General features: G+C 38.0%; 1 protein-coding gene across 1 annotated transcript; it reads left to right on the top strand.

Moving 5' to 3' along the window:
* The first annotated feature begins 139 nt into the window (after window positions 1–139).
* zbtb10 (zinc finger and BTB domain containing 10) lies at window positions 140–25,138 on the top strand. The gene is made up of 4 exons (XM_051137044.1): window positions 140–1,438; window positions 7,681–8,602; window positions 18,164–18,339; window positions 22,253–25,138. The coding sequence occupies exons 1-4, from the start codon at window positions 776–778 to the stop codon at window positions 22,556–22,558; spliced, it is 2,067 nt and encodes a 688-aa protein (XP_050993001.1). The 5' UTR covers window positions 140–775; the 3' UTR covers window positions 22,559–25,138.
* The last annotated feature ends 2,580 nt before the right edge of the window (window positions 25,139–27,718 follow it).

The raw sequence follows: 27,718 nt of genomic DNA, 5'->3' as shown, positions 1-27,718 counted from the left end.
AGTGAAACCATTTTGCTTTTTATTCAAGCCCAATCCAATAATATAACTGTCCAAAACAAACAAAAAATCAAATATTTCAAATTCAATTAAAAATGAAATTCAAATTTATTAAAAAAATAATAATAATTAAAGTTTCTAGATTTTTGTTAAAACGGAATTAAAATTGTTCAAATAAACGAATGAAACACACACACACGAAAAATATAGCGGTGGCTCAAGATTATTGATTTCGAAAAACCAATCCATATCTCCGTCACCACCTGTAAAATACACCTGGCTCACCTTCCTCGAACGAACCCACCTGTCCCGACCATCACGAGTCGCACGACAAACATGGAGCGACTTCTTTAATGTCACGCACAGGGGAGGGCGTGAAAGGGATACAAGGACTTATTGGTTCGAGACGTGTAGCTCTATAGATGAAAAAGCATGCGGAAAATGGGTGCAGTCATCGACACAAAAGACCCCTGGCTGTTCGGCGTCACCCCCATCTTCCTTTAACACGAGCCCCCCTCCTCCTCCCTCTGACCGAGATGCATTGTGGGGGAAGTCGTTGCCATTCGACCTCTGCGGGGCCTGCGCGGACGCAGACAGAACCCTGAAATTCATTATGCCTTTAAAACCCCTATTTATTTCCGCATAACCTACATACTCTCACCAGGAGGCCGGAGCGCAGAAAAACGGCTCATTTTAATGCGGAATACTTTGGTTGAGAGAGCCGCGAAAGGATTTTTGTTTTGTTGAGAAAGTGTAGATTGTAATTTATTTCAAGAAAATGTCCGGAGAGCGAAACCGCAGGTCGCTGGCTTTCCGAGGAGGTGGATTAGCCGTCACCGGTGCCAGTGCCGTCGGAGGAGGCAGCAACGGCAACAGCTGTGAGGCCCCGGCCTGTCAAGACCGACATTTGAACGGGAACAGGCCGGATCAAGAGGACGACAGGGATTTGGGGGCGAAAGGACCATCGCAGGGGAAAGTCGAGGGCGGGGGGTCCGTGAGCGACAGCACGGAGCCGGAGGCAGAGGAGGACGAGGACCCGGAAGGGGGCAGTTGGACAGCGGGGAAAGACCATGAGAGAGGCGTTTTAAACAGCGTCATGGTGAAAACCGAGGGCTGCAAGTGGGCAACTGGCAACGGCGTCAACCGGGAGGACTGTAGCACGGGAGACGCGGAGGAAGCGACCGCCAGAAAGCCGCTGCTGGAGATGAGACCTCAGACGCTGCTGCTGCAGAAACACTCGCTCTTCCAAGGCTCCTGGCTGCAGGAGTTTCCCTGGCTCAAATTCAGCCAGGAAACGGGACTCATGTCGTGCTCCTGGTGCCATAACATCGCCACCAACAACAGCGACGAGCTGGTAAAGGGCAGTCGGAATTACAAGCGGGCCTTGCTGCTGAGACATCACCTGTCCTCGGAGCACGGCAGGAATGACCCGACCAAACAGGTACGTCCACACCGCGATAAAACGGGCACGGGGACATTCGGGTAGGCAGCGGAGCCGACTTGAGTTGTGCCGTTCGGTGTTTAGTTAACAAATGTCGATGTTTTTCCGGCTATTTTGGAGCGGGAATTCTGTTTTTAACGCTGTTTAGCGAGCTAACAGGTTTGTTAGCTATACACACGGGACGGAGGTAGCAGGTTAGCATATGTGAGCTAACTGGATCAGCGCTGTCAGTTGGCGAGATGAGCTGAAAGCGCCTTAACTAGTCGATTTAAAGCGTAACATCAATTTTCGATGTTTTCACGGTCGTTTCAAAACCTTTCACAAACTGGGACGCCGATTGTAGATGAGTTATCGTGTTTTATATGATCATAACTCTTTATTTACATGATTCTGTAATTATTAAACAGACCAAAAGTATCATGAAGGGAGACCGTGGCTCAAAATGTATGTCCTCGTTTGCCTGACTGTTTCCTGCATTGCACTGTAATTATCAACCCTGGTTGTCATGGTTACTAACCTGATTGCTACAGAGGTCACACAATGGTAAGGGTTTGACCCTGCTACCTTTGGGGAGCCGCACCCCTTCCCAACCCCCTCGCTGTAAAAAGTGACCTCTGGCACATCTCACCCTCCCCTTTTAGGGCACCTAAATTAGAGGCATTGTGTTAGGTGACTCCCCAAGATCCATAGATAGTGTGTGTCGCTTGCTACATTGGCTCGGAGTGAATCATGTCGCCTGTAATGACAGCAATGCCTGATATGTGCAAGCCACTGCAATGAGCAGAGTAACATTAAGCTTTGAATAAATCGTATCATATCAGCAGAGAAACATTTTTTTGCTTTGTGTAATAGTGAAATCCAAAGGAACTGTCCAATTCCAAGACATGTCGTGAAAGATGAATAGTTATTGATTGTTTTTTTTTTTTTTATGGTTTTGATTCCCTGTCCATTGTCAAGCCACAAAATGATTGATTCATGGACTAAATCCTATCTGTTGCTGCCCAGGAGATGTCGTGTTACTGGTTTGCCGGTAAAATCCCTTAGGATTGTGTGGTATGATAATGTCCAGTCACTCTAATCAGGGTGACACAAAGTGTCCCACTAACTCAATTTATACCCCTCACTAATTAGGAAGGAAAGGAGGTGGAGAGATTACCACCGCCTCCCTAGCAACAGAGAGGTTAAGACGCTACAGAAGATCTGTTACGCTTTCCTGTTCAATCACTTTCCTCTGTCAATCAACCTTTTTACAATACTTTACTTTTTGTGTAACTGTTTATGTAATAATGTGACACTGGACCACGAAATCAGTCATAAGGGTTAATTTCTTTAAATTAAGAATGAAAACCTGAATAAAGATTTCCATTGATGTGTGGTTTGTTAGGATAGGACAATATTTGGTCAATATACAAATATTTAAAAATCTGTAATCTGAGGGTGCAAAAATCTAAATACTGAGAGATCATTTTTAAAGTTGTCCAAATGAAGTACTTAGCAATGCATTTTACTAATCGAAAGTTACGTTTTGATATATTTACAGTAGAAAATGTACAAAATATCTTCATGGAACATGATCTTTACTTAATATCCTAATGGTTTTTTTTGGCATAAAAGAAAAATCGCTCATTTTGACCCATACAATGTATTTTTGGCTATTGCTACAAATATAACCATGCTGCTTAAGACTAGTTTTGTGGTCCAGGATCTCTTAAAAATAAAGGGGGTTTTCACAGTGATGCCAAATAGAGGAACCATTTTGGGTTTCCCAAAAAACTTTCAGTGACACTATTGCAGTGCAGAATTTTTTAATCCATGCAATGTCTTTATTGGCACTGATGGTTCCGTGAAGATCCTTTAACATCCATGGAACCTTTTCAATGCTGAAAAATGGTCTTTTAAAAACTGATCACTGAAAGGTTCTTTTTAGAACTAAAAACGGTTCCTCTATGACATCGCTGTAAAAACCCATTTTGGAATCTTTATTTTTTTAAATGTTAATGTTAAAGGTCGTTGAATCGTTGATGCCAATAAAGAGTCATTATTTTTAAGAATGATTTGTCATTGACATCTCAGGAAAAAGAGTAGTGGACATGGAGATCACGAGATTGTGAAAGAATAGTATCTGTCTTAAAGTAGCCTAATTGGGCGAAGCATTAGGACGTCTGCTGTCTGCGTAAAGAAAGGCTGTTCTGATAGGCCACATCCTCCAATAGCCAATTGTGATCTATTATGTTCTTCAGTGCAGCGACTGTCCGTCATAATGGGCTAAATTTCTTCACTGGTCCATATCAAACTGCTGTAATTGAATTACCCCTAAAGAAGGGTATCTGGGTTGCCTCACTCTCCAGACTGGACTTCGCCCTCAAAGTATTTGTCCGCTATTAGTGAGCTGCAATGAAGACGAGAGGGTCTCCACCCCTGTACTGTCTGCCGCTCTTAGATATGTGTGTATTGGGGGGGCTGTTGCGTTGTTGTGCTGGTGGGGGAGAATTCCCTGGAATTTTGTATCGATGAGCCCTGCTCTTTGTTGGGAGGCCCAGATCCTGGCATTCCCCTCCCACACCTTGGGTCAAGCACACTGCTGCATTGTTCATGCATCTGGATGAGGGGACCAGGCGCTGGCCTCAGGGGCTGGGATGGCTCAGGAAGACTATGCGCAAGGAAAACAAAACCGCCGTCCCTGTTGTCTGAGGCACAATGTTCCCCTAACGTGCCACTTGTGTAGCGTATTCTCACCACGGCCCTGGTAGGTGATAAAGGCACGGCTCTGTTGCTGAAGGCTATGTGTTTAAATTTTGGGGAGCTATTGTTGGTTTACCTTGAATGGAACATGTTGGAAGTGTACAATAGAAGAATGGGTGTTGGCAACTCATCGCCTGAAGAGCTTTAGGCGACTGTCTGTTCAACTGCTGCGCAGGAGAAGGGCAGCGGTATTGGTGGTGGTTGTATAATGTTCCCGTTTCGCATCAAAATGAAAGTCTGGGGTGGGAAACCAGAGAGAGAAACCACAGCAAGTTTCGTGTGCAACACTTTTTTTTTTTTTTTTTTTTTTTTTTTAATCAGAACACCCCGTTTCCTATTTTCTTTGATATCACATTCTGAATCATATTTTTTTTTTTTTTCCCCTTCTATACAGTACCATTCAGGGATTTTGGGGTTGGTAAAAAAAAATGTACATGTTTTTTATAACCTCTGTGCATTTATTTAATTAAAATGGCAGTAAAACAGTAATATTGTGAAACATTACAATTCAAAATAGCTAGTTTTTGTTTTAACTAATATATTTTAAAATGTTATTTATGTTTTGTTTTGTTTTTTTAAATCGTACTAATTCCAAAGTTTTGAACAGTAGTGTAAATGAAATTCAAATATTTAACAATATCCAGACAATCGTGAGTAAAAAAAATTAGTCTGATACAATTAGCATCAACCGTATGAGATCATAAGTTTGGCGTTTATAGATATTGTAAAAGTAATGTCTTTTCCGTTGGTTGTTTGGCCGTACAGTTTGCGCAGGCAGAACGGCTTGCAAAACGAGGGCACAAATGACCCAGCAGCACAACTGTAGACAATAACAATAACAAACATTCAATTAAGAAAAAGACCATGCCAAATGTCAAACTGTCACCACATGCTCATTTTGACAGGCTTTAATGGGGGGAATCTTCGAAAAGCATCTGTTCTCTTGTAGTACGTTTCCACGTGGCACATCTGGAGAAAGGATGAACTCTGTGTGTGAGTGTGTATATATATGAGAGAACGAAAGGGAGAGAAAGAAAAAGAGGTTAATTCTGGACTAGTATGTCCTGACACCCACTTTCAACTGCCACCTCATCTGCCCTCTCTCCATAGCTTGGCTTGGCACACAGTCAGGCTTTCTCTGGATAGACAGAGGCGAACAATAGTGGGGACATTGTGACACCACAAACGGACGTTCATTCTCGTCTGACACCCCCGTTCCTTCAGCTCATCCTCATTCTTCAAACCTGCTCCTCACTAGATCTGTCCGAACTCCACAGTGCTGCCATTTAGACTAGTTTTTGTTTATTTTAAAGGAATAGTTTACAGAAAAATGAAAATTCTCTGAAAATGTACTCATTAAAACCCTCACGTCCTTCCAAACCCATATACATCAGTGTAACCCAAAAGGAGATTCTGAAGAATTGCTCTTTTTTCCTACAGCTCTCATTCATGCTTGCCATGTCTGTTTTATCTAAGAAACACACAAAAAGCAGTTTTCAAACAGGTTTCCCAAACACACCCATGTCTTCCATTGTTGGTCAAACAGATTGTCCCATCCCAAACTAGTACCATCTGTTGAGTCAATGTCAGGATGCTGAAACAGAGAAATGTTCTGAAAGTGCCACTGAAACAGTGTTTATACAAAAAAACACACTCAAGCTGTCTTTTTCTCACACAAAACAAAAATATCATACTAAATATAAAACTAAAAAAACTATTGTATCTTACTGCATTAGGTTGCCTTACTAAGTTTTCTATTTATTTTTTTTACAGTGCAGTCATAAGGGTCAATTTTTTTTTTTAAAGCTTTCCATTGATGTGTGGTTTGTTACGACAAGACAATATGGCAGAGATAAAACTATTTGAAAGTCAGGAATCTGAGGGTGCAAAAAAATCAAAATATTGAGAAAATCACCTTTAAAGTTGTCCAAATTAAGTTCTTAGCAATGCATATTAGTAATCAAAAGTTAAGTTTTGATATATTTGCAGTAGGAAACTAACAAAATATTTTCATGTAACATGATCTTTTCTTAATATCCTACTGATTTTTGGCATAAAAGCAAAATCGATAATTCTGACCCATATGATGTATTGTTGGCTATTGCTGCAAATATATCTGTTCTACTTAAGACTAGTTTTGTGGTCCAGGGTCACATATTTATTTAAAAAATTAATACTTCTATTCAGCAAAGATACATTAAATTGATCAAATGTTGCAAAAGATTTCTATTTCGAAATAAAACTATTATTATTTCTTTCTCTTTATCAAATAAAGAGCACAACTGTTTTTAACATTGATAATACTATGAAATATTACTTTTAAACTTTATTCATCAAAGAATCCTGAAAAAAATATGCATCACGTTGTCGCAAAAATATTAAGCAGCTCAGTAAGGATAATAAATGTTTCTTGAGCAGCAAATCTGCCTTTTTGAATGATTTCTGAAGGATCATGTGACACTGAAGTCCACTGTAATAATGCAGAAAATTAAGTTTTACATCACAGGAATAAAGAAATTATAATAAAATTTTAAATTGTAGTAATATTTCGCATTATTATTGTTTTTACTGTGTTTTAATTAAATAAATGCAGTGCTGGTGAGCGTGAAAGACATTTTCTAAAAAACTGACCAAACCTATTTTGCAAAGAGCAGCATGGACATTTTTCAGAATGTCTTTTTTTTATGTTCAAATGAGTCGTACATGTTTTAAACAACATTAGAGTGAGCAAAAATGCCATGATTTTATCCCAGCTCTGATTTTGTAATTCCAGCTGTGTTTTTCTAAGTCTTTTGCAACCTTCACCAGTAAGTGTGCTAAGGAATTGTAAGTGCTTTCTTCACAAAGCTTCAGTGTAGCACTAAAGCAGCAATAGTGAACAATGAGCCTGGAGGAAAGGACTGGCATTGTGTAGAGAAATGGGGTTGCACTCTTTCTCTCTCTCCCTCTCTGACTACTGGTTGGGCCTGCTGTAGCTGGATCAGGCTACAGTAATAACCCCATCTACTAGGACAAGCCCAGCAGTGTGGAGGAGGGGGGCTGGGAAGGCCTCCGCCCTGAGAAATAGATTTAATCTGAATTACTCCAGCAAAAAACCCAGCTGTGTGGTAGGAGGGGGAAAATGTAGGGTGGTATAAATTTCTGCATGGATTAGGACATCTGCTTTGCAATCCAGAAATACATTGTGGAGATTCACTCCCACTGATAGGTACTAACCGTTTCTCTCTCTCTCTTAATTGTGAGAGCAGAGGATGAAGGCTGATGGTGGGATGGGATAATAGACAAATATTTCTCATCTTAAAGAGCATTAGCAAGGGCGCAGAGCTCGCATCCTGTTAGCGGGGGGTTTATCGCCGCTATAGTTCCCACAGAACGGCAGCTTTTGAGCCTGTTCGACCAGTTTTCTAGTCAAGAGCTGTTACCGTACACCTGCCCTTCACCTTATGTTTACACTGTAGACTAATGCTGATTGTCATTTTTGTTTGTTGTCACTCCACTAGGAGATGGAAAGGCCAGAGGACACAGACAGCCTGGAGGTGGAGGACTACAGAAACAAGCCCAATGAGAACTCGTACTGCTACCAGCTCCTGCAGGAGCTGGACAAGCAGCGTAAGAGCGGCATCCTCTGCGACGTCAACATTGTAGTGGGTGACCAGGTGTTCAAGGCGCACAAGAACATCCTGGTAGCTGGGAGCCGCTACTTCAAGACCCTCTACTGCCTGACGAAGAGCGAGAACTGCGACCAAACTACCGTCACGCACTTGGACGTGGCGGCCGTGCAGGGCTTCTCCGTCATCCTGGACTTCCTGTACTCCGGCAACCTCTTGCTCACCAGCCAGAATGCCATCGAGGTGATGTCCGTGGCGAGTTACCTCCAGATGACCGAGGTGGTCCAGTCCTGTCGCGCCTTTATCAAAGACGCCCTCAACATCAGCATCAAACAGGAAGCTCCTGATTCCGTGGTGGTCGACTACAACAAGCGGCGGACGGTGGCGAAAGACTGCCAAAGTGCCGACAAGAAGCCCAGCAACTTCTGGGCCACCAGCATCCTGTCCAAGCTGTCTATCAAGGCTAGTGGGCAAGTGAAGGATGAACCCAGTGACGTGGAGGTGTCCGGGGGAGAAGGCTGTGCTTTGGGAAGCTCCGGTTGGGGAGGAGAGAATTCGTCTGAGTCTACAGAGACGGAGCCACAGGGTCCGGGACCGGTGTTCGTCTGGAACGAGCCACATCCCGGCACTGGGGTCGCCGTCAAGAGAGAGGTGCATCCGGAGCCGGGCAGCGGAAGGAGGAAAAAACAAGCCGCCAAGCGATTTGTCTACAACATCCCGCCTGAGCCGGAAGAGGGTTTCGACGAGGGCATGTTCATCCAACCATCAGCCTCCTACACCAGAGAGGACTTCTCTTACCTCTCGGAGAATGCCGGTATGTTACCCATCACGCCTTTCACTCCTGTTCAGGCGCCATAATGGCTTTTCAAAGCAAGTCCAATTCGAATCATCAGTCATAACCAATGTATGTGTCATTATAAACACACCCAGCGAGTTTAAAAGAAAAATGTTTTCATTTCCTTGTGTGCTGGAAGTGTCTTGAGCTCTTTCAGGTCGTGGGAGTTTGGTTATTTGAATAATGTTGCCGCCCTATTATGTAGACTCATCAACATACTTCAGTGCTGTCATTAGGATTGTCATGTAAGACAAAAGTGTTTTTGACACCTCTCTCCCACACTCACAAAGGCTCGTATGCATTACTGTGAAGCCTTTGGTAGTAGTATAATCAGTGTTTGTCAGAGGCAGAATTCACAGCCTTGAGGAAGAGGTCATGGTATGCTCTAAACAGCATGTTATGATACTACTAGTGCTGTTTGTAAATTTGATATGCTGAGTACATACTGTGCAAATTTTCAGCAGGCAAATGGTTTACCTTCGGCTGTAAATTTCCATACAAGTTGATTAGAAAAATGGCTCATATCTGGGAATGCGATTAGATCTTGGGTTGTTTACATCAATTTGAATATGGTTATGTAGTGCATTTTGTGGACTGTATCCTGAGACTGGCACCTGCACATTTGCACAACCAACCTGAAATGTATTAAATTTATAACATTATTGATCTAGGAGTGGCCGATATACTGGTAGACACAATTAACTGGTAGAAATTTGTCAACCGAGAGGTTTTAGACAGTCATCTCTATTGCAGTTAGGGCTGCACTATTAATTGAATGCGATTTCCATGTGCATTTTGTCAGTAAAGCTGGTTCTGTAATCAGCAGTACATCTCCATCACCTGCTTTCAGATGGAGCAGCATTAACTACACAGAGCTGTAGTTCACTGATAGTAAGGTTGTGCCGATAGACGATACTATCGTGTATAAACGATAGTCAGAGATATCGCCTGTTGCTGATGCCTTTGACGATAGCAAGACAATTATTATTATCTTTCAAAAATAGACGAGGTGTCTAACTGTAGCGATGCAGTGCAGAGAGCCGCTTCTGGGATCCTTCTGAAACTTGCCACGAGGTGGCTGGTGTAAACACAAAGGCACGTTGAGCGAGAGGGGTTGTTTCGGGTGGGAAAACGTGCAGTCTGTTTTTGCGTGCAGTTCCTGATGCTCCCAAAAGCATGCAGTCGCTTTCTAATGCGTGCTGTTTTTCTGGTTTTTCTTTCACTTTTGAAATCGATCCTGTTCAGCAAGGTGGGGAGAGGATGGAAAAGGGGGGGCACAGTAACTCGTTTTGGAGGAAATGGGCCCCCCCTTAGCACCGCAGACATGTGCAGTGTAAATAAGGAGTAAGAAATGTATTCATCATACAGTTTTGTAACTATTGTATTTACTTATGGTGCTATTAATGTGCATAAACTCGCGCTAGCCTAGGCTTGTCAGTGATGATGTTCTCTGATAAAGTAAATGTTCTTTGCTCGTTTTCTGTAGCTGCTTTTTGAATAACTAAGGAAATGTAAGCATTAGTAACTTAGTGTTTGTGTTAAATTGTTATCATGTTAAACACAAATTAAGTCATATTGAAAACAATAGGCTGCTCTTAGCCTTATGCTGGTGTTGGTTTATTTGCCGGTGTTGTGCCCAATTCTGACCCCCGCCAGATTACTACGCCCCCTAGTAGTGGTAGGTTTGGGGTTAGGTGTGGGGGAGGGGTTAGGATTAGGGGTGGGGTTAGGATTAGGCAATCAGGTAGCGATTTAAACGAGAGGGGGTGATAATTTGGCGGGGGTCAAAAATGGGCACAACACCGGCAACGAAACTAAGTAAATAATTAAATAAATTAGCATGATAGTATTGTGTATCGGCGACCTCACAGGCTGACGATAGGAGAAAATTGAGCATATCGACCTACACTAACACTAACTGGCAAAAAAAAATTAAAATGCAGACTTTATTGCGCAATTATGAAATCATTTGCGATAATGACAGCTGTTTGCATAACTTTTCAGTGAACTACGGCTGTGTAGTACATCTGAAAGCATGTGAAAATACCACATTTAATAACATGTTTTTACTCCAAACTCACTTCATAACGTCAGTCGAGTGTTTGAAATAAATCCTTCTGTGAGATGATGTGGCTTCTTTGATTCGTACACATCCCTAATGGGAAGTGTCAAATATTTTTTAATTTTAATAGGAAGCTAAGAATTAATAGGCAACACCGATTTCTGTCAGGACTATCCATATTATAGACTCATGTGTTTTGTATTAAAATACTGGCGAGTTTGATGCCATGTGTGTACCAAAAAATAATGAAAAATGATTTGAATCGAATAGTGAGGTACAAAAAGATTCCCACCCCTATTAAATACACACTTGTATGTGTACCACTGTCAAGACCCAGAAAAGTATGAAAGACATCATTAAAATAGTCCATCTGCCATTAGTGGTTCAATCTGGATTTTATGAAGTGACGAGAGAACTTTTCTTACACAAAGAAAAAAAAAAATAAAGATTTTATTCAACAGTTCGTCTCTTCCACGTCAGCTTAGCACCATTTTGGAGAGTATCCACTGGACGCACACAGTGTACGCCAGATCCGCTGTTCACTTTTACATGTTGTTTGAACATTAATGTGTGTTGGCAGTGTATGTACAAATCTACCCTATAATGGATAATCCATGCAGTGGTTTTTAATTAATCTGTAAAAATAATATTGCCTTTTTCAAATTGAGCCATTCTCAGATGCCTGACGTTGTGGCGTCACACCAACAATAGTTGATTGACATGAGCGTCTTACCTCAGATCAGTTGTAACAATCCGACCTCCATGTTTTGATGCCGGAACAAGGATGTAAGTTAGACAAGTATTAAGCGATTGAGGTGTTGTGTTGCTGGATGTGGTGATAAACATAGTGGTCGTCATTTACTCCCGACATCTGAGCCGCTGAAGATGCAGTGGATTACGTTTGTTTGTGAAGGGAATGCGCCTCCCGATCTACATATATCTGTCTATGTTCATGTGAATCATTCATGATCCAGCTTCACTTACAGCAGAAGTGAGTATAAGGTTTTTTTTATGAATCTTTGCAATCGCCTTTCCTAATAATGTGCTAGTTAGCAAGTTTAGCGGCTAAATGCGGCTAAAGTAAACGGGCTCGTCACTCCACAAAGAGAAGAGAGGGGCGGGGCGAGCAGAGCTCATTTGCATTTAAAGCAGCCTCGACCAGAATGGGATGATTTTTGCAAAGCTCATTTTGACAAGGTAAAAATGATAAATGTCTTCATAATTTTTTAGCAAAATGTAACTTGCTCTACTTCTGAAAAAACTTTTCTGCTGACAAGGCTACTTAGTTTCAACCAATGGATGTTTGAAATGTTTAAGAAGTCACGTAGTTCTTTTGACTGACTTTTACAAACCTAATTCCCATCCAACATTTTTTTTTCTCCTACGTTATATCCTATTTCCATAAAGTCAGGATGAACCCGTTTTGTTTTTCTCCCTGTGTATTGTAATTTACAAAGGAGCGTTTCAAGATTTCCTAGCAGCTCCTAAATGGTCATTTCTTTTTCCACTCAGCTGATGTACAAAACATTAGCTGACATGTTACATCTTTTCTTTTAAAGCAGGAATGTACCAAATACTAAATAATAATACTAAAGCACATTGTCACCCATGCGCACACACACAAACACGTCTAAACCTTCAGCTGTGGCAGTCGGCCAACCAAGGTCTCGCGTCATGATTGCTTCTCCTCTGGCCCTGTGCAGCTCAAGGCCACAAGACCATCTTCCCTTTTTAATTAGAGTGGCCAGTCCGTTTTCTTCTGCCCTTATTAAGGGAGTCGGCCCTCCCTTCACCTCATACCACAAAAACCTGCGTAATCTCTAGCCTGCCGAGCTGTCATGCTTCAAACTCTCTGCCCCCATTAAACAGAGCGGCGCGTGGTATAGTATCATGTCTTAAGTGACGCGGTTCTGAGAAGAGGCTTTCTCTCGCCGTCGTCGACTCCTCTAATGCAGGATAATGAAGTAAAGCGGGGGAAACGTTCTACCCTCAGGCTTCCTAAACGCCCTCGAATGCACTTAGCTCATATTCCTGAGGGCACTTAAATGTGCAGAGCTGACGGCTCACACCTGCATGGCATATGTGTGTGTGTGTGTATGTCGGTTTGTTTGCCTACACATGCCTACATATGCTTACGTACTCGTATGTGTACTTGCGTCCATGTTGACTACCCACTTCCTTTTTCACACATTGGGCTTTTTTCGTAAAGGGGAATGTTGCCTATTGCTTAAATCCTGTCAGTTTACAACACATTAGTATAGTATGATTACTCCTAAAAACTAAATGATTATAATCTTATGCATGGTTTATTTTTAATTATTCAATAATTATATTATAAATATTATATGTAGCTGTGCCCACTGAGAAACCTCATTGTTTCCAAATCGTGCTATTTATATCCACATACCTCTACATCAGATGTGTTTTAATTAGCTGCAGTTGCGTCACACATTTTTATTTTAGTATTACCTCTATGCTATTTCATAGTAGCTGTTTATTAATAATTTGAATTGGCTTTTATTTTTGTACTGTTTTAGAAAAAAAGTTTTCAAAAAGTACAACGTTGAGCCCAAAGAGTCCATATTGGTACCTCAGAGGTACAAAAGTGTGTCTTTTGAAAAGGTATCACCCCAGTGACAGATTTTGTGCCTTTTCTGACGTTTTAGTAATTTTGTTAATTTTTATCTTTATTTTTAATGCATTTCTATTTAGCTGTAACCTTTTTTTTTTTTTTTTTTAGTACTTAAACTTATTTCAGTTATTTGCCACCACAACATTTCTAATTTGCATGTAGGTTTTTTAAAAGTAAAAATGAAATATAAATATTAATTAAAAAACTTTACTTCAGCTTTATTTCAATTAAACTTTACTTTAGCCTTTTCAGTTAATATTAATACAACTACTACTAATAGTTTGTTGTTTGTTTTTCTTTTATTTTCCAAGTCAACTTTACAAATTTTTAGGTTTTTAGAGTTTCTCTTTTGTCTAATATTTTTTTTTTATTTCAGCTTTATTCCAATTGATAATAATAATAATTATAAATGTTTGTTTTAATGTCTTTCAGTTTTAGTGATTTTAGTACTTCAAACTTTACTTTTTAGTACCTCATGTATTTCAGTTAGTTACCAATGAAGCATTTCAAATTTTTTTTATTAGAATTTTTAAATGATTACACTACCAGTCAGAAGTTTTTGAACAGCAAGATTTTTAATGCTTGTGCTTAATGCTAATGATTTTTAATTCACATGATCCTTCAGAAATCATTCTAATATTCTGATTTGCTGCTCAATTTTTAAAAAAAATATATTCAAATAGAAAGCAGTTATTTTAAATACTAAAAATATTTCACAATATCACTGTTTTTGCTGCATTTTGGATAAAAAAAAATGCAGGCTTGGTGAGAAGAAGAAACATCTTTAAAAAACATTAATAATCTTACTGTTCAAATACTTCTGACCAGTAGTGTAATTCAATTTTTAATTAAAGTTTTAATTTATCTCTAATATTTATATTTTATTTCATTTTAATATTCATTTGATATTTATTTAAATTATTATTTTAGTTAACAATAACAACACTGGTGTCACGTAATTTTCGTTTTCGGTGTGGACAGACAAATGACTTTTCGATAAAAGTTTGTGTTGCGCTTGGATGAGCCCTGTCTGCTCTCTCTCACATATCACACAGCAGGATCCGTCACCATAAATGCTTGAGTTCTTTCCAAACAGGACGGCTGAGTTGTTGATTTGCAGCACACACACGCACTCACACGCAACCCCCGATTCACTCTTCTGAGGTGCAGCGCTGCCAGGGGCCGTCCCGCCCTAATCCTGCTAATGCAGCCCAACTATCTCTGCCATTCCAAATATTGACCCAGGCAGAGTGGACCCACTGCAGAGGTACTTACAATGGGATCTGACAGCTTTGGCCCGCCTGCCTGCTAATCCACAGTGTGTAAGATGATCCACTGTTAGGGCTTCAGCCATTTATTTACACATCATATCTCTTCCACACACCCATGCAGATACACATTTACAGTTGCTGCCTTACGCAAAGTCATGAACTTTACAAATAGACACACATAGTGGTGTGAAATTATCAAGGATTTAACCCTGATGTGTGAGAGCGAAGAGTGAGGGCCTGTTCACACTAAAAAGTATAACTCTATTAGCATCTACATCAGCGCACAACAACTTTGTTTATTATAAACATGCTGAATTATTGTCGTCGACCATTTTAAATGCTCAAGCTCTTCAAATGGCACCTATTATGCTCCTTTTTACAAAATGTGTCTGCGTAGTTTCAGGTCAAAATACCCCACAGATCATTTAGTATAACGTAGAAAATGGGGTGCATCTTAAAAAAGAGCTGTTTGGTGTGTATCACTTTAAATGCAAACAAGCTGCATATTCCCGCCCCATCTTCAGAAGAGGGCATAGTACATACATCGCTGCTTTGCATACCTACAGCAATAAACGGTCGGCAGACGCAGCATAACTGAGAGCAAGAGAACCGTTCAGCCGTACATATGGGAAGCCAAGCGCACCGAAAGTGTGTTTAGGATAGAAAAGGATAGAAAGTAACTAAGTAACTCGTTTTGGGGGGAACGGCCCCCCTTTGCACCGCAGACGAATTATTCATCATACAGTGATGTAACTATTGTGTTCACTTTGTGGTACCGGTAGTGTTTTTTAAAGTGCATAAATTTGCGCTAGGCTAGTCAGTGATGATAACGTAAATGTTCTTTGCTTGTTTTCTGCTTTTTGAATAACTATGTAAGCATTAGTAACTTACAATGTTTCTGTTTCATTGTTATCATATTAAACACAAATTAAGTCACATTGAAAACATTAGGCTGCTTTTAGCCTTGTCCTGGTGTTGGTTCATTTTCCGATAACGAAACAAAGTAAATAATTAAATAAATTAGCACGATAACATTGTGTATCGGTGATCTCACAGGCTGACGATAGGACGATATGAGAATTGAGCATATCGCCCAACACTAAATGGGGATTAAAAAATAAGGAGTGGGTGGATTTTGATCATTGTAGGGTGGTTGTGTTCACACACTGCCAACACAAAACCAGCATATGCTGGTTAGGTAGGTTTTGATGCTGGGATGCTGGTTTTAGCTGGTCCTTAGCTGATTTATGCTGGTTCTTTGCTGTTTATGCTGGTCTTTTGCTGGTTTTTGCTGATTCTGGACAAGCACATGACCAGCAAAGCACCAGCATAAACCAGCTAAAACCAGAATCCCAGCATCAAAACCTACCTAACCAGCATATGCTGTTTTTTTTCAACAGGGCACATTTATGTTCAAACACCATGTAAAAGTGGATTTTGAATAATAGGTGCCCTCTAATGCAGGAAGCTATTTGATTCATTGGCTGATGTTTATTGTTGAGATAAACTGTGCTATACCTCTTAAAAATTTGGTTTTTTTTAAAGCTATATCTTTATTGTTATAATTATCAACCTTGTTGTGAATAGGCTTTAAAGGGATAGTACACTCAAAAATGAAAGGCAAGATGTGCGTTTGAGATTAAAAAGTATTTAAATTGTAATTTTTTTAATGAAAATAACCGATCATTAGACAGATCATTAGATCACCAGACATTTGGGATCGTTTGAATGCGCATTTAAACTGTCTTTTGGAAGTTCACAATCGGGGCACCATATCAGTCCATTATATGGAGAAAAATGGTGAAATGTTTTCTACAAAAAACATAAGTTCTTTATGACTGACGAATGAAAGACATGAACATCTTGGATGACAAGGGGGTGAGTACATTATATGTGAATCTTTGTTTTGGAAGTGGATTTCTCCTTTAAGGTATTTTTGATCAAATCCAAGTGCTTTCTAACCCTGTACAGACAACAACGCAACTGACATATTTAAGGCTCAGAAAGTTAGTAAGTATATTGCTAAAATAGTCCATGTGATTTTTGTTTCTTTGCACACAAAAAGTATTCTCGTACCTTCCTAATGTTAAGGTTGAACCACTGATGTCACATGAACTCTTTTAACAATGTCCTTACTACCTCTCTGGGCCTTGAACGTTTTGATTGCATTGTTGTCTGTTCAAGCTCAGAAAGCTCTTGCATTTGATCAAAAATATCTTAATTTGTGTTCCGAAGATGAACGAAAGTCTTACGGGTTTGAAGTGACATGAGGGTGAGTAATTAATGACAGAATTTTCATTTTTGGGTGAACTATCCCTTTAAGACTGGAAAGTACGACAACTTTGAATGCCTCACTAGTGTGTTGCAAATGTCAGTACTCAAAGGGAGGGATTGTTTTCTTCAAATGTCAAATGTAGTTATTCACTAATAAACACTAATGTCTGCAAACACCCTTTGCGTATATGCATTTAGACACATTTCGGACAACATCGATGTGTAGCTACTAGCTAGAAGCATTCATGTATTTGCGTAACTGAGTATATTTCAGGCCTAAGAGGCAATGCAGTGTTTCCTCAGGGGGTTGAGGTCAGTCTTAGCACTTACAGGGTGGGGTCAGTTAAAACCTTGAGCCCATTTACCACTAGTCTCTCGGATCGGGCCTAGCAAGTCTCATCCAGCCTACCAGATTCCCAGCGAGTCTTGCGCAGTCTTATGACTCAGGCCTGGCCATAGAAAATCCAAGTTAATCGTTAACCATTTTAAGTACCGACAAGCCCGTAGTAACAGATTGAACTTTAATTTCGTGCCTGCCGACTCAAACGAACGGCACAGCTGGCACAGCTGCCTTTAGCCCGCAAGGTGGTGTTTAGAGCCTCGATTGAATTCCCAGGTGATCTGGCTCTCGTCACCCCCTTGGCAACCCGCTTGACGACCCTTTGTTTTGCCCATTTTGGCTCAAACAAAGCCGGATCCCACCCCCCAATCACACATGCTGTAGTACAGGCAGCTCCGGTCTAATTGTCACAAGACACCGCTCCCAAGAGAGCTTTAGTGTTGGGATGAATCTTTTCAAAAGCGAAAAGCAGAGATTGCAATTTATGCACCATACAGTAGTTTGTCCCAGATATACAATTAGGTTGTTTCTGAATGTATCTTTGTGGAGCGGAGCGGTGGCTAGAAGGAAAGAGTTCTTGGTTTTTATACAGCTTGTTTATCAGTAGAAAATTGCATTAGACTAATATAGTTATGGCTTCTGGCATGTGGTTTCCATAGCAACTAGCACACTTTCACAGCGTGTTTTTACCTTTTTTTTTTTAAAAAACGAGGTTGACACTAAAGTGCATGCAGGCTGTTATACACACAAATTTTCTCTCCTAAGCCGCACAAACCCACTTTTTGCATGTCACATGTCGCAGAACTGGCAATTAGAGCTGATAAAGCGAATGGAGAAAATACTGCCTTTGACAAGATGAACTGCATCTGCTGGGTAGGCAGATCTCATGCTGAATTGTTTGTATCTGAGGAACCGGTGTGAAAAGTGCTGAGAATCTGTTTGTTTGTGTGGTTTCTCTTAGGCGAAGCGCCTGAAAACGCCCTCAATAAGCTGAAGTGTCCCCACTGTAACTACATTGCCAAGCACCGGCGAACACTAAAGAGACACCTGATCATCCACTCGGGCGTGCGTTCCTTCAGCTGCGACATCTGCGGAAAGCTGTTCACTCGCCGAGAACACGTCAAAAGACATTCCCTGGTAAGACTGAAACATTGGATTTTTATAGTGGGTGAATCTCAGAAAAACATTTCACCCTAACATCCAAAGAATAATTATTTTCAAGAAAACTAAGCATATTTTTAAACCGCTATGAAATTTTGCATTGTGACAGTTTTCATGAGAATTGTGAATATTTTCCTCTATATTTCCTCCAGAATTACGGTAATTCATTTGGTTGTTTTTTTTATTTTTATTTTGTTTTAAGTGTTCATAGCTTTGCTTTGTTTTCTTATTTTTTAATAAATCAGCATACATTTAATTTATAATGTATGCCATTTCATCATAATTAATTATCTGTTATGATTATATGAAAACCATTTTTAAATAAATAAATAATACACATATTGTGTTAATATTATTATCTTTATATTAATCACATTTTTACATATATATATAGATAGATAGATATAGTTCTAAATTACAATGATAATTAATACATATAATATTCTGTCTTTTAGTATTATATTTATATTATATACATATACATATTTTTTCTAAATATTTTTCTACATGTTTTATTTCATTTTTCATATTTTTTAATATAAATTTTAAGTATTATTTTTGTATTTGCACACATTTATGTATGTCATGTAAGTTAATATAAAATACACAGTGTTCTATATATACAATATTATGCATTATGCTAATTATAATTGGCGACTGGAAATGTTTAAATATATTTATGTTCTAATATATATTTATAAATAATATTTAAATATATGTATGTATTTATTTTATAAATATAAATTCATATATAAATATAAAAATCAAAAATTAATTGCATCACAGGAATAAATTATATTTAAAGTATATTAAATAAAAAACATTATTTAATAGACATAATAGACATGTTTTGTTGTGATTTACCCACCACTGTTGTTAGCTTTTGCTTGAGTAAATAGTTTGAGATGAAGAAATTACCATTGCATGCTTCTATCTATATGTGTGTGTGTATATATATATATATATATATATATATGGATGGATAGATAGATATGGATAGATAGATGTGGATAGATAGATATAATATGATGGCATAGATATAATATGGTCCCACTCTTCTACAAGGGCTGCCCTCAGGTCATTGAGGTTCTGGGGTGCAGGGTTACGACCCTCTACACAACGACTCAACTGATCCCATAGGTTTTCTATGGGATTCAGGTCTGGAGGTAGTGCAGGCCACTCTATTTGAGGTACCCCAGCCTCCAGCAGCCATTCCCTGATGATGCAACCTCGATGAGCTCCATAAAGGCCTGTGCTCATGCAGAGGCACAATGACTGGATTAACAATGTTTTTCAGGTAGTATTGGCTTGTCACAGTACCATTCACAAGGTGTAGGGCAGTTCTGTATTGTCTAGACACACCTGCCCAGACTGTAATGGCCAGGGAGACTTGCATTGGCCAGGGAGCATTTGCGCTGGACGAGGAACCAGTGATTCACACTGAGCAGAAATGATAGCTGCTAATGCTGTTGGAGACGTCAAGGAGAACGCTTTGCATCGTCGTCACCAAATGAGCCTTTGAAGGTGGTGCTGTTACAGTCTGGGCAGGTGTGTCTAGTCAATAGAGAACTGCCCTACACCTTATGAATGGTACTGTGACAAGCCAATACTACCTGAATAACATCGTTAATCCAGTCATTGTGCCTCTGCATGAGCAACACAGGCCTGATTTCATCTTAATGGACGACAATTCCCCAGCTCATCAAGGTCATCAGGCAACGGCAGCTGGAGGCTGGGGTACCTCAAATAGAGTGGTCTGCACTTTCTCCGGACTTAGAAACATATGGGATAGAAAACATATGGGATCAGCTCGTGCAGAGGGTTGTAACCCTGCATCCCAGAACTTCAGTGACCTTAGGGCAGCCCTTCAAGAAGAGTGGGATGCCATGCCTCAGTAGATAATTCGACTCGTGAACAGCATGAGACATCAGTGTCAAGCTGTAATTGATGCTCAAAGACATACGACAAGTTATTGAGACATTGACATTTTTTGTTGTGGTTTGCCCACCACTATTGTTAGCTTTCGCTTTAATAAATAGTTTGAAATGAAGAAATTACCGTTGCATGCTTCTACTTAAATGCACTTTTATGATATAATATCACTGTAGCATGAAGGTTTGACATTTTCCATAAATTTCGTCTTATTTAACATCTCTTAACATCTCTTCATGTTGTTGTGGGTTTGGGTATATTATATTATCATTCGGGACGCAACGTGCGCTATTTCATCAGATTTGTAAGGTAAATAATATATAAACATACGCAAACACAGGAGAATACATCATTACGTTTCTCTATATGCTAGCTCTTCATCGCGATTGCAAAATAAAAGTTTAAACACTCGCTTTGAGTTTACACGTTTTGATGTCCACATATTCAAGAAATTAGTGCCTGTAGCATTTCTGTTATAAAGAAATGGCCAAATATTAAAGATCAAGTGGACATTTGAATTAAATGTTGTTGAGTCCATATTAAAAACGGATTAGATTGCGCAGTAAAGTGTAAAAACGTCAGGCCGTTGGCGCCCTTTGCAGGCATTTATGATGCGTATGTACATTAACATTATTGTTTATAATGCATTATGAATTTTAACAGTTTTGTTCAATAATACCATATGATTACTTGCTTTTGATACTTTTTTTATAAAGCTGATTATTGCCTGATTGTATTATATACATGTATTTTATGTCATTTTAAAGGCTATTGCTCACTTGTCTATTTTTATTACTACAAAAAAAATTATAATTATCTGATTACTCAATTAATCGCCAGAATAATCGACAGATATATAAAGTGAATATAACATACACTGTATATAGTATAATATAACATTATTATATATATATATATATATATATATATATATATATATATATATATATATATATATGTATATGTGTGTGTGTGTGTGTGTGTGTGTGTGTGTATATATATACACACACACTACTGTTCAAAAGTTTGGGGTCAGTAAGACTTGTAATAGTCTTTAAAGAAGTCTCTTATGCTCATCAAGGCTGCATTTATTTGATTCAAAATATAGAAAAAAAACAGTGATATTGCAAAATGTTTTTACAATAAAAAATAATGTTTTTTATTTTAACATACTTTAAAATAGAATTTATTCCTGTGATGAAAAGCTGAATTTTTATCAGCTGTTACTCCAGTCTTAAGTGTCACATGATCCTTCAGAAATCATTCTAATATGCAGATTTATTATTAGAATGATCAGTGTTGGATAATATCAACAGTTGTGCTGCCAAATATTTTTTGGAACCTGTGATTTTTTTTTTTTTTTTTTTTTTTTTTTTTTTTTTTTTTTTCCCGGATTCTTTCATGAATAACACGTTTAAAAAGTACAGTGTTTATTCAAAATATAAATATTTTATAACAATGTAAATTATTTATTATTAACTTTTAATAAACTTTTAATTATTAACTTAATACATCCTTGGTGAATAAAAGTATTAATTTCTTAAAAACAAACAAAAAAAAAGAAACAATAAAAATGTACTGACCCCAAACTTTTGAACGGTAGTGTACAGTAGTCAACATTTGAAGTGGATCAAAAAAGTTAATCAAAATTCTCCTAAGAAAAGAATGGGTATTGTTTTTGGTTTTAGGACAACTTTGATGAAAGGTTTTGATCCACTTCAAATGTTGACTACTGTATATATATATTTTATTTGCATTACATTAATGACAATTTGGAAATGGAAATGTTCAGTTATTTTAACATTCCCAAAATGTTCCATGCATACCATAATGTCTTATTTATATTCTTTGATTTTTGGAGTGCCATGATTTTTGTGTCGTTCACCCACAGACTGATTTCGTTCACAATCTCACATTACTCACTAATGTCACTAATGTTCTTCCCATTCATTTGCAGGTTCACAAAAAGGATAAGAAATACAAATGTATGGTATGCAAGAAGATCTTCATGTTGGCGGCCAGCGTGGGCATACGGCACGGCTCTCGGCGCTACGGCGTGTGCGTGGAGTGCGCCGACTCCCACCAAGGAACGCAGGAGGGTTTGGAAGGCATGCAGGACCTGGAATTCGCCCGCGACGAAGACTTCGATGAGGCCGGAGAGGGAGACGAGGACATGGAGGCGGAAGGCGAGGAGCCCAATGAGATTGACCAATCCAACTGCGAGGGTGATGCAGGTGCCACCCCCCGAGAAGGACTAACTTAGACATAACCTGGTAGAGAGAGAAACGAATCAAAATGCAAAGAAAAAAAAATAGCTGGGAAACAATCAACAATTCCAAAGTGCTATCAAACCTCTTTGTTGCACGTGAAGTTATGTCAAAGAGATATATAGCTTTGTTAGAGAGGGACTCCAATATTTAAAGATTGTTCTATGTGTCAGAGTCTGGGCCGTTTGCCTGTCAGAGAAAGAGGTATAATGATATATAACAAAAAAAAAAATCAGGTTTTTCTGTGATGTATTTTTTTTTTTTTTTTTTTTTTTTTTGTTTGTAGGGGATGAGGGTGTACAGCGTTTTTGAGTTATACTAGGCCAATCATATTAAAAGAAATATTAATTATTTAATTTATGAAGAAAGATATTATGGTCTTATGAAAATGATAGAATTAGATTTGTTTTTTTTAATGTACGTCTGCTTATTTTCAGTTCATAACTGCGCTTCCTGACAGACCTGATCGTATATTGCTCAGACAAAGAAAGAGCATTATAGAAATTCCGCTTACAGGAAGATTTTTTTTTCGTGTGTGTGTTTCCTTTCTAGTTAAATGTTGTCATGAAATTTTATGAAATATATAAATCTATATATTTTCCTTTTCCCTGCACAAATCTTGGAACCAAAAATCTGTTTTGTGACTCTAATTGACCACAGCCATATTTATGATTAAGTTATACGGGGCTGTTAGATCGTGCCAAGCAGAACGCACACCAAGATTTCTTGCAGGACACAAAACTACTGAAAATGCTGAGAGAACATAAGGCAGAGAAATATTAAAAAAAGAGAAAATGAGAAAATGATACAAAAAAAATATAAGGGGAATATATTATTGCTAGCTTTATTTGAATCACAGCATCACAGTAACACTTTATAAAGCATTTTGACATTCACTTAAAGCTTGAATTTTGCCAAATGATGGAAACGTTTGGTGCTGTAACGCTTTTATTTTTATTATTATTATTATTATTTTTAAATACTGGACCTACAAGCTGTATATGATGTTAATAATCGTAAAGCCTACTCAACTCAGTTATACTAATCAGCTTTGTATTTTACACTGTTGTGCTAAGGAGCCTATCAGGTATGCTTTTCTTTTTTTAACGTCTTTTCTATGAAATGCACATACACGTACACACACATACCATTTGTTGTTGTTAAAACTACTGGCAGTACTTGTATAGATGGAGAGAGACCCTCCTGAGTTGGTTAGTGGTACTGAGCTTACTTTGAATCACTTGAACGACCTGTGTACCGTTGTTAAAGAATGCAGATGGAAAGAGGTGGTTTGCAATAGACTCCCAAACTTCGTTTTGGTCCCCTGTAATCTTTGCGATCCTTTCGGTTTCATTTATTTGGACTTTTTGTCGTGTGTCTGCTGAGTGGAAAACACTTTGCTTGTGCTGATGTAGAGCGGAAGGTCTATGGAAGTACATAGACGGGCACTTACTGTTCTGCGTTTGATAATTTCTTATTTCCCCAAAGCCGGTCTGGATGGAAATAAATTAAAACTGTTGTGTTTTATTCCATACGGAGCTTCTTTTTTTCTTTTTTCTTTTTTTTGGACATTTCATTATTTAATGCTATATATGTATTGACTCCAAAATGCAATCAAGACTGTTAATTTTTATTTGTCCTACCAAAATCGTTGTTTAATTGTTAATGTATAAGAAAACCAGGTAAATATTTAGTGTAGATCCTTGCTCGTGTATGTCGTCAGATTTAAGTGTTTTTATTCTAAAATCAGTCATTCACTTTACCCTTAGATGCATATATTGTTTTGTCTTTCCTTTTGCGTTTTTTTTTTTTTTTTGTTCATCCATTGTTTTTTTTATTTCATTTTAAGCACATATTTTTTAAAAACTATTGTTTGTGGGTTAATTCCTAGGAGCAGGAGTTTCTGTTCATATGCAGTGGATATATTGAAGTGCTATACTGATACAGAAATCGTCTATCTTTCCCTTTACTCGAGATGAGAGTGTATTTTAAAAGCTGTATAGAAGATCCTGTTTGTATTGCTTACCTTCAGATCACTGTGGGAGGGATATTATATACGTTATATATATATGAAAGATGATGAAAAAATATATATATATATATATAGATATTTAATTAGTTGATTTAAATGATGGCACGTCGCTGCAGTTAACCGGTTAAAAACCTCGGCCTGGCTTTCACTGTTCTCACCGACCTACACTCTTTTCTGTTCACACGTGCACGTTCACCATCATGTCGGTTTATGGTTTTTCTTGTTTTGTCTGTGTATCTGTTCAACTCACATTAATGTACTCCTTTGACTTTATGCTGTATATGGACATAACAGACAAAAAAAAAAAAAAAAAACACTACAGATGAAGGTTTTTTCAGCTGTATTTTGTAAAAGCTGTTTCAAAGATGTATTTTTCAACTCTCTTACAGTGATGCAAATGGAGCCACTGGCTCACCTCAAACACAAATCAAATCAGGTTATTCTTTTTATGTTTTTTCAAGAATTCAAATGAATACATTTTCCTTCTCTTTCAATTGTACTACTGTTCCTCTATTATAAATTTTAAAATAAAACTTTGATATTTCTCTGTGCTGTACTGTCTTCTTGCACTAATCACAGGAAGTTTTGAGGGTGAACTGTCATATCTTGTCATTTATGAATTTGTCAGTGTCATTAATTACTCACCATCATGTCGTTCTAAACCCGCAAGACCTTCGTTTACACAAATTAAGATATTTTTGATGAAATCCGAGAGCTTTCTGACCCTGCGTAGACATCAATGCAACTAAAATGTGTGCATTTATCAGCTCCTAAACAAGGTGCAGTGCATGCATTGTGGTACTCCGGAGGGAGGTGACTTGGGGAAGAAGAATTGTTGAATGAAGTTATTGTTTTTGTATTTGTATACTCATAGCTTCATAAAATTACTGTGGGCCCACTTATGTCACATGGACCGTTTTACAGATGTCCTTGGTCTGCACATTTTTGGGCGTGGGAACATTTTAGTTACGTTAAGGGTCGGAAAGCTCTTGGATTTCATTAAAAATCTCAATTTGTGTTCTGAAAATGAATGAAGGTCTGAGAGTGAGTAATTAATGACAATTTTCATTTTTGGGTGAATTATCCATTTAAGATATACAGATGAGGTCAAAAGTTTACATACACCTGGCAGAATCTGCAAAACGTTAATTATTTGACCAAAATAATCATACAAATCATACAAAATGCATGTTGTTTTTTATTCAATACTGACCTGAATAAGATATTTCACATAAAAGATGTTTACATATAGTCCACAAGAGAAAATAATAGTTTTATAAAAATGAAACAATTTTAAAAAATGACCCCTTTCAAAAGTTTACATACACTTGATTCTTCACTGTGTTGTTATCTGAATGATCCCCAGCAGTTTTTTTTTTTTTTTTTTTTTTTTTTAGTTTAGTGATAGTTGTTCATGAGTCCCTTGTTTGTCCTGACCAGTTAAACTGCCTGCTGTTTGGAAAAATCTTTCAGGTCCCACAAATTCTTTGATTTTTTAGCATTTTTGTGTATTTGAACCCTTTCCAACAATGACTATATGATTTTGAGATGTATCTTTTCACACTGAGGGCAACTGGGAGACTCATATGTACCTATTACAGAAGGTTCAAACACTCACTGATGCTTCAGAAGGAAACAGGATTTATTAGGAGCCGGGGGGTGAAAACTTTTTGAATTTGAAGATCAGGGTAAATTTAATATATTTTGTCTTCTGGAAAACATGTAAGTATTTTCTGTAGCTTCTGTAGGGCGGCACTAAAAGAAAAAAATATGATATTTAGGCAAAATAAATATCATGCTCTTAATGCATTGTTTTTCTTTCTGGATCATCAGTGAGTGTTTGAACCTTCTGTAATAGTTGCATATGAGTCCCGCAGTTGTTCATAGTGTGACAAGATGAATCTCAAAACCATACAGTCATTGCTGGAAAGTGTTCAAATACACAAAAATAGTGAAAAACCAAAGGATTTGTGCGACCTGAAGGATTTTTCTAAAGAACAGCAGGCAGTTTTAACTGTTCAGGACCAACAAGGGACTCATGAACAACTATCACTAAACAAAAAAACACAACTGTGGATCATTCAGGTAACAACACAGTATTAAGAATCAAGTGTATGTAAACTTTTAAACAGTATAATTTTTATAAATTCAACTAGTATTTTCTCTTGTGGACTATATGTAAACATCTTTTATATGAAATATCTTATTCAGGACAGTACTAAATAAAAACTAACATGCATTTTGTATAATCCCTTTTATTTTGGTCAAACACATATATGGTCTCAGTTATATATATTTTTTTTTTTTATGTAACATTTACATATGCACAGTGACTTGACATGACTTAGCATTATTTGTGTTTAATGTAAATGTGATTTTCCTGCACTTTGGCACTGAAATCTTAACTTCCTCTAAACATACATGAACCAAACTTAAAAATTTCGCAGACGTGTTAATATAATATTGACTTCCTTTTTTGTTTTACTATTTGTGCAAATGTGGACAAAATGACATAACTGTTCGTCATCTCGTGAATACTTTTGAACTGTGATGTCAGTCAAAGAGAAGTTGTTGTCATCGGAAACCCCCCCAAACATTTGGTGTTTATGTGGGAGCCCAAGATGTTCCTCTTTGATGAGACAGACATGTGATCCTGTATTTCATATTTCATCATCTCCTTATACCGTCATCACTTCTGTATCACACTGCATTGCCATCTTGTGGCCATTTTCGGAAATTATACTTTACGATAAACGTATTTTTGTTTATTTACTTAGGCTAACGTTACTTAAATTTAAAGTTACAGAGAAAAGAAACTTTACGATTTTCAAGTATTTTTTTTTTTTTTATACAATTTTGTCTAATGGATCACACTATATTTTAAGTGTATATGCATGATTCAGAAAGAAAGCAATGAAATGTCAGTTGTTATGACAAGTCACTTCACAATTTCGCTAACATTACTAAAAACACAAAAAACTTTTTTTTTTTAACTTCCTGTAATATTAGTCCACCTGGAGGCTGGCTTTGTTTATTTGATGCTGGTTTGTTTGAACAGTGGTAGTTGCAGCTTTGTAGTCTACATGTCGCCAGAACGGTTTCTTCTTATGTACCAGGCTTTGTT

Source organism: Labeo rohita, chromosome 19, assembly GCF_022985175.1.
Source record: "Labeo rohita strain BAU-BD-2019 chromosome 19, IGBB_LRoh.1.0, whole genome shotgun sequence".
NCBI lineage: Eukaryota > Metazoa > Chordata > Actinopteri > Cypriniformes > Cyprinidae > Labeo > Labeo rohita.
The sequence above is the reverse complement of the archived record's forward strand: the minus strand, read 5'-3'. Positions and strand labels throughout refer to the sequence as shown.